This window comes from Rhineura floridana, chromosome 4 (assembly GCF_030035675.1).
Source record: "Rhineura floridana isolate rRhiFlo1 chromosome 4, rRhiFlo1.hap2, whole genome shotgun sequence".
Classification (NCBI taxonomy): domain Eukaryota; kingdom Metazoa; phylum Chordata; class Lepidosauria; order Squamata; family Rhineuridae; genus Rhineura; species Rhineura floridana.
Window position 1 is genome coordinate 105821473 of NC_084483.1, and position 12789 is coordinate 105834261.

At 40.3% G+C, this 12789-nt stretch overlaps 1 protein-coding gene across 5 annotated transcripts in view; it reads left to right on the plus strand.

Moving 5' to 3' along the window:
* PDE7B (phosphodiesterase 7B) overlaps window positions 1-12789 on the plus strand; it is a 309082-nt gene that overhangs the window by 125396 nt on the left and 170897 nt on the right. For all 5 annotated transcript variants that reach the window (XM_061623935.1, XM_061623931.1, XM_061623932.1 and 2 more), the window contains one exon: window positions 8020-8080. In XM_061623935.1, the coding sequence (XP_061479919.1) occupies window positions 8074-8080 (7 nt within the window). In that variant the 5' untranslated portion in view covers window positions 8020-8073. The remainder of the gene's footprint in view (window positions 1-8019; window positions 8081-12789) is intronic.

Genomic DNA, 12789 nt, shown 5'->3' on the forward strand with positions numbered 1-12789 from the left:
TCCAACTTGCATTTGTGTTTCAGGAATTAAAAACATGAAAATATGGTAATTGAGTTAAACAAAATGTTAGCTTCGCTTTTGGAAAGGATGTCATATGCCTTCTATTTTTCAAATAGTTCCAAAGCCACCTTTCCCCCTCTTAATTGCAAAGAGCATTGCTGAATTAATATTTTGATCCACATGAAAACTCAAATGTGTGTGCTTCTCATACTAGGCACTATTTGAGGATATTTCTAAATACATTCAGATGTTTGTCATCAGCAGCAGTGAAATGTAAGCTTCCTTTTTCTTTTCCGCTCTAAAGAATGCTGCTTGCTATTTTGTGGCTTCAGATGGTCTTTTAGGAACATATCACATTATGAAGTTCTGGGGTTCATTTTTGCTGTCTGTTGAAATCAGTTCTATGGCCTGGTTTACCATCTTCAAAACTGAAGGGAATAAAATAACATTTGATTGTTAGTTTCACATGCAGGAGCATCTTGGGCTGGAGATGCAGCAAGTCATTTACAAATACTCTTCTGTACAACATAAACTACCCATTTGGTCACATGCTGGAGAGGCATCCCACAAATATTTGAAGTGTGGTATTTGTATAGAAGATCTGGATTTATTATAAGATGCTACTGTATATAGTGTGCTGATATTTTTGTTATTTATAGATGTTGGTGCATTTTCGTTAAATTGCTAGCCTTGGGCAAATAACCAAAAGAATCTCAGTAAGTGCAATTGGAATAAAAACTAAGGAGAAGATGATGTGAGATCATACTGGGCGCATCTAATGATATGTGGTTCAGTGCTTCCATCAAGTTCATAAGGATTTTTTTACTATCGTTGTTAGTCTTTGCTGCTACTATTGAACATGTACAACTTGTCAACTATGTAGATGTGATACCAATCATGTTTTCCTGCTTCTATCATCTGTTGTTTGTGTCTATACAAAAAGCATGATGTTAAACTGAATCACACATGACTTTATTTATTTATTTATTTATTTATTATTTAAAATATTTCTGTCCTTCCCTTCTACCTTCTACCCTATAATAGGGCACTCAGGGAGGCTTACAATAAAATCGAACATGTACATAATAAAATACATAATAAAATTGTGCACAATACAGATCACAAAAACATTAAAATAAATTAAAATACATAAAATACAATTAAAATACATAAAATACTACACACACACAACATATACATATATATAGGGAGTGGTACTGAAGGGACTACAGAGGTAAAAATTAACATAGAAGCCATAACATCAGTGTCAGGTTATTATGCATGTGACCTACAAAACTGCAAATTTACCACCCATCTCAATGGAGATTAAATAAAGTCTTGTCTAGATTCCAGGTTTAGCCAGCAATTCTTAAATAACCAGCACTGGAGTGCAATCCATTTCAACTTGATTGATCCCACCCACTACTGCTTATGTTTTGATCACATACATATTCACTAATAGGCAAAAAACCTTGCGGTTTAAGAACGTACCTATAGCAACAGATATTTCTATCAAACTTTAAAAAGCAGGGAAATTGGGCAGCTATAGTGAATGCACCAGGGGAGCAGGAGACCTGACCTCCTCTCTGAGATATTGGACTGCCCTACAAATTTGTCAAAATGCAAACACAATTTGGGTTGGTCTTTCACAGTCCAATCCACTTCCTGTGTAGCTTGGAAGAATTTGGTAACATGTGCCTCTGAGCATATGGTAAGTGGTGGCAACGCCTGCCATCTCCAAAGATGTGGAATTATATTTTTCTGTGTTTGTTGGTGTTTGTCTCACTTTCCTTCTTTCCTGTGTTACTAATGTTTCAACAGAGAATCTAGTCTAGAAATTTTTATTTCCCTCATTATTCATCCTAGAAATCTGTGTCAAATTTATTTTCATTAATTTCAAAGCCTTTTCATTGGTCAATCTCATATGATGGTGAAGACAGCCTTTTATGTTTCAAATTGGAGGTTATGTTCTATTTCTATTTTGGGTGCATAAACAATCCGACTGATTACAATATGTTGCTACTTCAGCAATGACTCTAGCTGTTGGAATAAAGAGGATGCATGTTTTCAGCCTGCTATGTTTAAACCACTTCATTTAAGGCAAGGTGGGCACAGTCAATTAAAAACATAGAGCACGCCTAGAATTTTGCTAGAATATATTTCACCTCCCACTTATACAAATTGAGACACTTCTGAGGTTCATTGGAGACTATTCTGCAGAAGTCAGTGCCATTATTCCACAATTATGTTTGGAGTTTTTTTAGTGCAAATTTTGCTCTGCTTCACATATTCACAGAAATAGAAACAAAAGAAAATGATTTCCTATAGGAAACTTCACGAAAATTGCAAAGTAAATCAGACATATTTAAAGTGACCATCTGAACTATATCAACTGTCTTAATAATGTTGCTTCCTCCCTGCTAAAACAAGATCAGCACAGCACATGTCTTCTTTCTGTTATTTGGGCTGATTGCAGGCATTGCCACCACTCACTATATGCTCAGAGGCACATGTTACCAGATTCTTGCAAGCTACACAGGAAGTGGATTGGACTGTGAAAGACCAACCCAAATTGTTTTTGCATTTTGACAAATGTGTAGGACAGTCCAATATCTCAGAGAGGAGGTCAGGTCTCCTGCTCCCCTGGTGCATTCACTATAGCTGCCCAATTTCCCTGCTTTTTAAAGTTGGATAGAAATATCTGTTGGCTATAGGTACGTTCTTAAACCGCAAGGTTTTTTGCCTATTAGTGAATTTCTGCTTTTTAATCCAGGAGGTAAGAAATGGGATCCTGTGCAAGTTTGCTGAGAATGGATTGATCATTTGCATGCTTATTGAGTTTAGTAGGATTTACACCCCTGCAATCATGCTTAGGATAGGTGAAACTGACCATGGGGGAGGGAATGAGGGAAGGAAACACAGAGGGGAGGACTGGGAGGGGAGCAGGCAGGACGGGGAGGGGAGAAGGACAGGTTTGATTTGCATGTTTATTGAATTCAGTGCGATTTACTCCCGTGCAATCATGCTTAGGATAGGTAAAACTGACCGGGGGGGAGGGAGGGAGGGCTGGAGTGGGCAGGGGAGGAGGAAGAAGGAAGAGGGGAGGGGAGGAGGGAGGTAGAGGAGAGGGAAAGGAGGGAAAAAAGCAGGTCTGATCATTTGCATGCTTATTGAGTTCAATGGGATTTACTCCTATGCAATCATGGTTAGGATAAGAAAAACTGATCATGGGGAGGAGGAGGGTGGGGGGAAGGACCGTATTGGAGGGGGCAAAGGAAGGGGGAGGGAGGGCAGCTTTGATCATTTGCAGGCTTATAGAGTTTAATGGTATTTACTTCCATGCAATCATGCTTAACATAAGTAAAACTGACCATGGGGAGGAGGAAGGGGAGGGGGAGGAGGGGGAAGGGGATGGAAGGGATTGAAAGGGAAGGGGGAGGGAAGAGGCAAGAGGGAGGGAATAGGAGGGAGGAGAAAGGAGGGTGGGTTTGATTGTTTGCATACTTTTTGAATTCAGTGGGACTTATTTCTGTGCAATCATGTTTGAAAATGGAAATGGACTGCCTTCAAGTCAATCCTGACTTATGCTGACTCTATGGATAGGGTATATTTTTAAGATGTTTTATTTTTAAAATGTTTTGTTTTTTCGATGTTTTTAGTGTTTTCTCCTTTGTTTGCCACCCTGGGCTCCTAAACATTATATATAAAACAACAACAACAACAACAATAATGATAATAATAATAAATGGAAATGGACTGCCTTCAAGTCGATCCCAACTTATGGCGACCTTAGGAATAGGCTTTTCATGGTAAACGGTATTCAGAGGTGGTTTTACCATTGCCTTTCTCTGAGGCTGAGAGGCAGTGACTGGCCCAAGGTCGCCCACTGAGCTTCATGGCTGTGTGTGGATTCGAACCCTGGTCTTCCAGGTTGTAGACCAACACTGACCTGGGAGAGGGGCAGGGAGGGGAGGGGGAGGAGATTGGGTGGGTGGGTCCTTGGCAGAAGGGAAGGCCTTTCCTTTATTTATTTATTTATTTATTATTTGATTTATATCCTGCCCTTCCTTCCAGCAGGAGCCCAGGACAGCAAACAGAAACAATAAAAACACTTTGAAACATCATAAAAAGACCTTAAAATACATTAAAACAAAACAACGTTAAAAATGTTTTTTTTAAAGTTTTTAAAACATATATTTTTTTAAAGGGTTAAAAACATTATTAAAGAAAACATATTAAAAGCAATTCTAACACAGACGCAGACTGGGATAGGTCTCAACTTAAAAGGCTTGCTAAAAGAGTAAAAGTTCAAAAGGCACCAAAAAGAGAGCAGAGAGCAAAAGGAAAACATTGTGAACAGTATCATTGCTTTTCAGCATTTCTCCCACCTTTTTATTCTACAGCAGGCACAAGTAGCCTCCCACCCAAATTTAAACCAAAGCTGTCCCTGGCCACATCCACACCAGGCCTTTAGTTCACTTTGGACAGTCATGGCTTCTCTAAAAGAATCCTGGGAAGTGTAGTTAGTGAAGGGTGCTGAGAGTTGCTAGGAGACGCCCTGTTCCCCTCACAGACTTCACTCAGAGCGGCTGACTGTTAAACCAGTCTGGCTACTGAAGCTCTGTCAATGGAATAGGAGTCTCCTCTCAGCACCCTTCACAAACTACACTTCCCAGGATTCTCTGAGGGAAGCCATGACTGTCTCACGTGAAATCAAAGTCTGGTGTGGGTGTGGCCCCCTGATTAGCCAAGCCCAGCAGCAGTGAGGCTTTTAGAACACTGACAGTTGGTTCTTATTGAGCATGCCCACCCTTATCATTGGCTTCCAGCCAAAATTTCTTAAATTAATTAAAAATCTGCCAGGCATTTTTTTAACTTTTAAACTGCAGAAGATGAAGGTCAGAGTATGGGGCAAGGTCAATATTAGGATTACAGGTACTCTGTGAACATGGCTGATTTTTAATGAATTTCAACAGATTATGAGAACTCTCAGAGAAAAAAGTCCAAAAGGGCTCTGAGGTTTTTTCTCTCTTTTTACACTTTGAACTCTCTATTCTCTCTGACTGTTTTGTGTATCACCATGAAAATTGAGAGGGTTGTTAAGCAAGTGTTTCTGAGTTTAGTACTGTATGTTTTGTAAGTTTTGTTTTGAAATGAGCTTATGGGAAGCCTCAGAATGGCATGGGGGTATTTTCAATTTAACATTGTGGAATGTGAAAAATCCACGCTGGCTATAGTATATAGCCACTCTCGTGGCTGTATAATTGGCCAGCAATCTGGGTAGTTCCCACTCCTTCAGTGATCTACCTCATGCAGAAAGGAACTGTGCAAGTGACTCCATCACTTGACTGCTTCAAAGGTTACTGGCAACAAGGATTATACCGTTTTTGGCTGAACTTGGTGATCATTTAAAACTTGTGGCCCCCAGGTTCCTGCTCTTCCTCCAACAGATGTAGGATGGGGTCTTGTCTCTGATGCCTCAGAGGTACTTTGAGTGTTTCCAAAACACAGGGTGATGCCACTCCATACTCTCTCCACTGTCACCCTCAAGAGAAGAATGAACTCATACATGTTGTGCTTCTGAGGCACTCAGAGTACCTCCAAAACATAGCATGACACCAAGTCCCAACTGGGTGGGGAATCGTTCCTGCAATTGTACTATATCTTGAAGGCATTCCAAGGTTCAGAGAAGGGCTGGAGCATGGCACGTTCACAAAGAGGGGAAGGGATGCTTCCCATGGCAAGTGGAATGATCAGATTTGTGAACACCTCCCAATAGCCACTTGGGAGCAGCGATATCACAGAGCTGCTGTGCCACTGCATGTGATATATGAATTAGTTCTGAATGCTGTGCAATTAATAAATTGATAGGGTGGGGGGTTGCTTGTGCTGCCCTATGCTGCCCTTCATGCACTCAGGGTGCTACATGTGCATTGAGGTAAAAGGAGAAATGGCACTGGGCCAAAGAAGGACTAAAAGGAGCCACAGCTCTTCAGACCTTATTCTTATGTGATAATAAGGAATCTGAGGAAGGTATACTTTGTGGGAGAAGAATGTAAGGTCTTAAATGTAAGAGAAAAATTAAATGAGAATTAAATAAGTATTTGTTTGCTCAGGAACAGACCCCCCCCTCCTCTCCCCCTGTCCCCCAGTTTTCCAGAAAAATGTACAGCTATCTTTCTCCTCTGGGACTGGTAACTTCAATATGTATCTTTTAAACCAGGAAATTTTCTCTTCTTTTAAATAAAAAAAAAATCAGTAGGGATGAAAAAGCCTATTAAGTACTGTGAAATGAAGAAAGGAAAACATTATTTTCTTAACCAAACAGTGTTCTACTGTATAGTCCATTTCCTCTTGTGGTAAACCAGAGTAAAATGTATTGCATTCCTGGAAAATATTGAATGAGCTCACCGGTGTAGAGCCATGGCTCCTAAAACATATTTGAGGTATGAATCCATTTTTCATGAAAATCCAAAGGAAATCTCCCATTCAGCTGAGTAAAAAATATAGAAACTCAATTTAACCATCTTGGAACTCCCCAATTGTTTTTAAATAAGAATGCTATCGCCACTCAGTTAAGTCACTTTTTGGCTGTACTTGTTTTTAAATTTTCAATTCAAACTGTAATCTGAATTACAAAATTTAAAATAATAGATCCTGAAATTAAATTAAAGAAAATGTAACTTTTTAAAAACATGGCAGACAGCTAATCAAAGCCAGTTTTGTGGAGTGTGATATGGACCTGTGTTCCACTGAAATAATGAATGTCCAGAAGCACTCTTCAGGGATGGAAGGGAAATAGAAATGTACAACATCAGGAGAGAAATAGGAATGTACAATTGGTGGGCAGTAGGAAAACTATGCGTTGACCAGGCCTGGTATAAATACCAGTAGCCTTGCCACCTTGACCTTGCCTGGTCAATAAAGTAGCTATCTTGCACTTCAGACTTCAAGGTTCTTCTTACGCTCCAAGATTAAAATCCAATACAGGCATCCAGGAGGTCTGTTCTGCACAACAGAAAAAGTGGATCTTTAGTGTTGTAGCAACTACCCTTTGGAATTCGCTCCCCTTAAATACTAGACAGTCACCATCTCTGTTATCTTTTCTGTGCCTACTGAAGACCTTCCTCTTCCAACAAGTCTTTCAAGTAGAAACCTTATCCCAGTCTGCATCTGTTGTTTTTAAGATGTTTTAAAATCTTTTGTTTTTAAGAAGTTTTAAAGTGCTTTTAGTGTTTGTCTTTGCTGCCCTGGGCTCCTTCTAGGAGGAAAGGTGGGATATTAAATAAATAAACTCCTATGAATTCTTGTGATAAGTTCAGCAAAACGTGATGAAATTCGTGCTCGAGCAAAATATATAAAACAACAACTCAACTGAAAACTACTGTTAACTCAGTAATGCAAAAGAAATAAAACATCAACCCAGATTCATTTGCTAAGGTACCCCCCTCCCCTATCCCAAAGTGCAAGGGTTACTTAGCCTTGAACTCAAGACAAGAGAAGGAGATGAGCAAGCCTTTAGAATTCCCTTAAATATTAGACAGGCACCATCTCTGTTATCTTTTTGGTACCTACTGAAGACCTTCCTCTTTCAACAAGCCTTTTAAGTTGAGACCTTATCCCAGTCTGCATCTGTGCTGGAATTGCTTTTTAATATGTTTTTAAAGTTTTTTTTAAAGGTGTTTCAAAGCTTTTTAAAAAATGTTTTTTAAAGATGTTTTGTTTTAATATAAAGTCTTTTTTTTAAGTTTTAATGTGTTTTTAGTACTTTTGTTTGCCGCTCTGGTCTCCTACTGGGAGGAAGGGCGGGATATAAATTAATTAATTAATTAGCAAGCCATCTTTTCTTGCTTACATAGAACTTTGGCTTCTAAAATGACCCTTATTCCTAATGTTGGATGAAAGAATAGCCATGCAGAAAACAGAAGCTATCAAGGATGTAAAGCTAACGTGGATTAAATACGTATCTGCAATAGGGTTTTTGCATTGAACATGTTCCTCTCCCTTTTTTTTCTTCAGAGGTGTGGAGAAATCTCATTTGATAGCCCAGAGCAGAGTGCCAAATGTGTTCGCATGCTAGGTAAGTGACATCCATTCTCTTTAATCTTGATTTTGGTATGTGGAGAAATATGCACTGTTTTAATGAGTTTTTCCCCCCAAAGAGTGTCTGCATTTTAATGAGGTTGGTAGGTAGCCATAATTCTTCTGGATGTGTAGTTGGCAGTGGTGCAACTGGTATGAATAGTGAATGCATATGAGCACTAATTGATTATAATGAGTCCTCAGTTCACTTGTAGAAAGTTGTTGACAGAGTGATTTCTGACTGCTGGCTATGAAACCTAAATGCAGAGTGTTATAAGACACTGCATAACTGGAAATGCATATACTTATTTATTTTTGCATCTATTTATTTATTTTTATTTATTTGACTTTTAGAATTGGATTTTAGCCAGGCAGCCTAAGGAGTACAGGCTCTTAATTACATCAATGTTAATTCTGTTTAAAAACAAACTGCTCTACATCCAAAGTAGCTTCACCGCAGTGGTCTGCTGTGTTGAGAAGTAAATTAGGCCTCTTGTTCACTTGATATAAGGAGGAACAGTGATGCCTGAGACTGGTAGAATGGAAGGCTGGGAGGCCAATATATTCTTCCTTGCTGAGTTCTACACAGACAAAAGTGAGACTAAGGAGGAGGAAGCTGACAGCCAGTGCTGTCACCCTCTGGACTGGTTGTAAGTAAGAAGGTAGGGAGGTAGAGGCTGGCTGACGGCAGAATGATGTTGATAGGGCAGTGCTCCATTGGCCCCACTGGACCAGCTTCCACTGAAGAGGAAACCCCTGTGAAAGCTTCAGTATATAATTTTTTTAGTGTTTTCAGGCTTTCCAAATATTCTACACTACATGCAACTTCCAGAGAGGTAGCCATGAGAAAGAGCAAACCTAACACTTGATTCATGCTGCTAGCAAGGGCTATGCTTAAGCAGAGGTTTATCTCCACCAGACCTTACTGGCAGTGGGGCAGGGGCAGCACCGCAGTGGCAGAAGCCCCACTACACCTGCTGCAGGAGTGGGCTGTTGTCAAGTTGATGGGGAATCCCACCAGCCATAGCCAGTGTAAGACCCTGAAATGGGGCATTAGGAGAATGGAGAAGGGTTGGTGATGGATCTAAAGCCACTCTATTTTCATCAGAGGGACAGTCAAAGAGCTAGTGCAGCAAAAAAGGCAGGGGAAACCTGGGCCCCCACTTTTGCCCTGACCAAGCTGGCAGGGCTGCAGATGTCCAGGGAATCTGCCATTGTACCTACACATCTACCCAGTTAGTGTAGATCCTTTAGTCTTTAGCAGCAAAAACAATGAAGAGGCACCTTAGAGTGTAATTGATTTATTATGACCTATGCTTTTGTGGACTTGAGTCCACTGCATCAGTTGCATCGTTATCCTCAGTTGCTAGGTATATCATGTATACATTGGGGAGAAATTTGATTCAGTTCGCATTTAAAACTGAATCTATCAAATTCACACTTTCTGAAACAATTTGAGAACCAAAACACAGCCATCGTTCAAAATTTGCACTTATTCAAATTTTGTGATGCAGTTCTCCAACCCAACAATGCATCTAGTAGGTGAAAGTATGCATAAAAATGAATATATTAGTGAAAATAACATACAAAAACTGCTTGCAAAAATGAGTATATTAGTCAAAACTCTATCCAAAAAGGTGTTTATTTGGAGAAATGTATACTAAAATATTGAAAATTTTTCATGAGGATTTTTTTTTTTAAAAATCACAAATTGCTGGAGAAATGTGGAGAACTGCATTTAAGATTGGGAAAATGACAGAATCGAAATTAATAGATCTTTTCATCCCTAATACAAATGTATGGGGGTGAGGGAATTGAAAACAGTAAGATTAAATGCTAAAAATAAAAAAGCACAGTCTGTGACAACTTTATGAAAAGCATTAAGTCAACAATGCCCATTCATAATTACAACCATTAGAAATAACACAATGATCAACAGATGCTATTGGAGGTCGCTGATTCATAGGGTTGCCACAAGTCATAATCAACATGAAGGCACATAACACACACACACACAAAATGGCTAAATTAATTAACAATAGTTGGACAGGAAAGTGTTATCTCTGTTGAAGCCTAAATTAATAGAATTTATGAAGTAGTTTGACTCTAATTCGGCAGGTTTGTGTTGGATTTTCTCTTTTAAATTCTTTTGCAGAAGAATCACAATTTTCAGGTCAGCAGTGGAATATCCTGGTGAAAAAGAATTGTCCTGCCACTGGTTTCTGCATGTTGCCATTTCTGATGTCAGATTTGTGTCCTTTTTTACTTTTGTGTAGAAGCTGATCTGTTCGTCCAAAGTAGGAAACAGAAGGGCATTGCTTGCAGGCAATCAAATATATATCAATATGGAAGACAATTGGGTGGAATGAGTTGCCAGAGTGGATATAGGAACAGAATTGGCATCAGGGTTTATTCCTGAGTCTGGTGGTCCTTGTGTTGTGTTAGGTGGCCTGTGGCTGCTGGTGAGTAGCTATTTCATATTAGGAAGTGATGTTGGGCTCAGTACCCAAGGCCTGTGAGATGGAAGTATTTAATTTATTTAAATATGACAGTGCCATATAAACTCTAAATGGTAATATAAGTATTAGTAACAGGGCTGGCTCCAGGAATGCCAGGGCCCTTGGGCATCAGCCTGCCCCGGGCCCCTCCACTCCCCTTCCGTGATCCGTGGCATGAGCTGCGCCGTGGATCGCAAGACAAGAGCTTCTGATCTGAGCCACCCGCTGCTGCCGCCGCCGCCACCACCCACCACCATCCCCCACTGCCATCCCCCCGCTTCACCTACCTTTCTCTGCTGTCCTTTGCGGCTGCGCGCACTGCACGCACAGGGTTGCCATCAATCAAGATGGCGGCCGAGGTTTCCGTAAGGGACTGAAGCCTCTGCCACCATCTTGGTTGATGGCACGCAGCTCGCGCATTGCTGCCATCAATCAAGATGGCGGCAGAGGCTTCAGTCCCTTATGGAAACCTCAGCCGCCATCTTGATTGATGGCAACCCTGCACGCGCAGTGCGCGCAGCCGCAAAGGACAGCAAAGAAAGGTAGGTGAAGAGGGGGGATGGTGGTGGGCGGCGACGGTGGTAGCGGTGGCGGGTGGCTCGGAAGCTCTTATCTTGCTATCCGCAGCGCGGCTTCTGTAGCTGTGGGGCCCTCGGGCCAGTGCCCAACCTGGCTGCCCATTGGAACCAGCCCTGATTAGTAATACTATCATAAAATGCAATGTATCTGATTATACAAACCTTTCAATATTCCTATGATATCTTAAAACAAAACCATTAACTTCAGTTGTATTTCATTATATGTTTATATATGTGTGTGTGTGTTAAATATCAATCTATTTTTCATTAATATATGATTGATCTCTAAAATCTCAATATGAATATAAATTTCATAGTAAAAATGTATAAATATGTCTAAATTCATTTCCTTTATAGCAGCAAACAGTCTGACCTTAAATCTGTTTCACTTAGTTCTTTTTTGTAAGATTATTGGATTCTATTTATTCATTTTCTTAATGGTCATTTAATACTACTACTACTACTAACAATAATAATAATAATGTTTATTTATGATGCTCTTTTCACCAAAGGGCGGCACACCAAACATATACAATTAAACTAAAAATACATAAAATAACATAACTCCTCATATAAACTGTCTTTGTAAAAGGCACCCAAATCATTGCCAAAATCAAACCATTTATTCTCCTGCAAACCTACAAATCATGAATTCTCCTACAAAGTCTCCACCCCAAATCCTCTCAACCACAATCAATTAGCCCATTTGTCTACTCCAGCAAATCAAAAAGGAAGGTTTTAAACCTGTCTGGAAATAGGTAAAATCTTCCTCTAGCCGAAGCACCACAGGAAGGCCATTCCATGGACAAGGAACCAAATCCTGAAAGTTTCACAACCTTGACAGGGCAGTTTGCATCGGCAGAATGATCAGTAATCCGTGGCCTGCAGATCTTGTATCCCTGGCTGGAACATACCACTCTAGCTGGGATTCCAGATAATAAGGAAGATTGGGATTCAGGGCCCTAAAGGCAAGGACCAGAGGTTTATACCTGGTCCTAGCCCTAATGGGCAGCCAATGAAGGACCCTGTGAGAAACGGTGGTATGGAAGTGGCTGCGATGGACCAGAATGACCTGAACAGATCTGTTCTGGATGAAGACCAAAGGACAGAGAGAGGAAGAGGGCAAACCCACCAAACACAATAATCCAGACATGAGGTAACCAGATCCTGAACAAGCAAATGCACAGTCTCGATAGTCAGTAACCTATGGATCCTACAGATAGGGTTGCCATATTGCCTGGTTAGCCAGGTTTTACCCAGATTCTTTGCATGCCACCCGGCGCCTGTTTAGCCCTTTAGGTGGCCCGGATTCTCAGCTTTAATTTAAAAAAAAAATTAAGTTTCTAGGTGGTCCGGTTCTCGAGATATACATAAAAACATCAGCCACCCCCGACTGTTAAATCTTTCTTTAAACAGTACTGTATAGCACTTCGTAGCTTTAACCCTGACTGTTCAGGATTGCAGCCAATCAGTGAAGCCAGGGTTGTGTTTGTTTCATTGACCTGAGGCAGTGTCCAGAAAACCTCATTGCAATGCCAGAAAATGGTGGTTCCCCCCTGTTTATCTGAAAATATCATAAATTGGGTAAGTATATACATTTCAGTTTTTTTCCCTCTTGTGTGCAGGAGTCA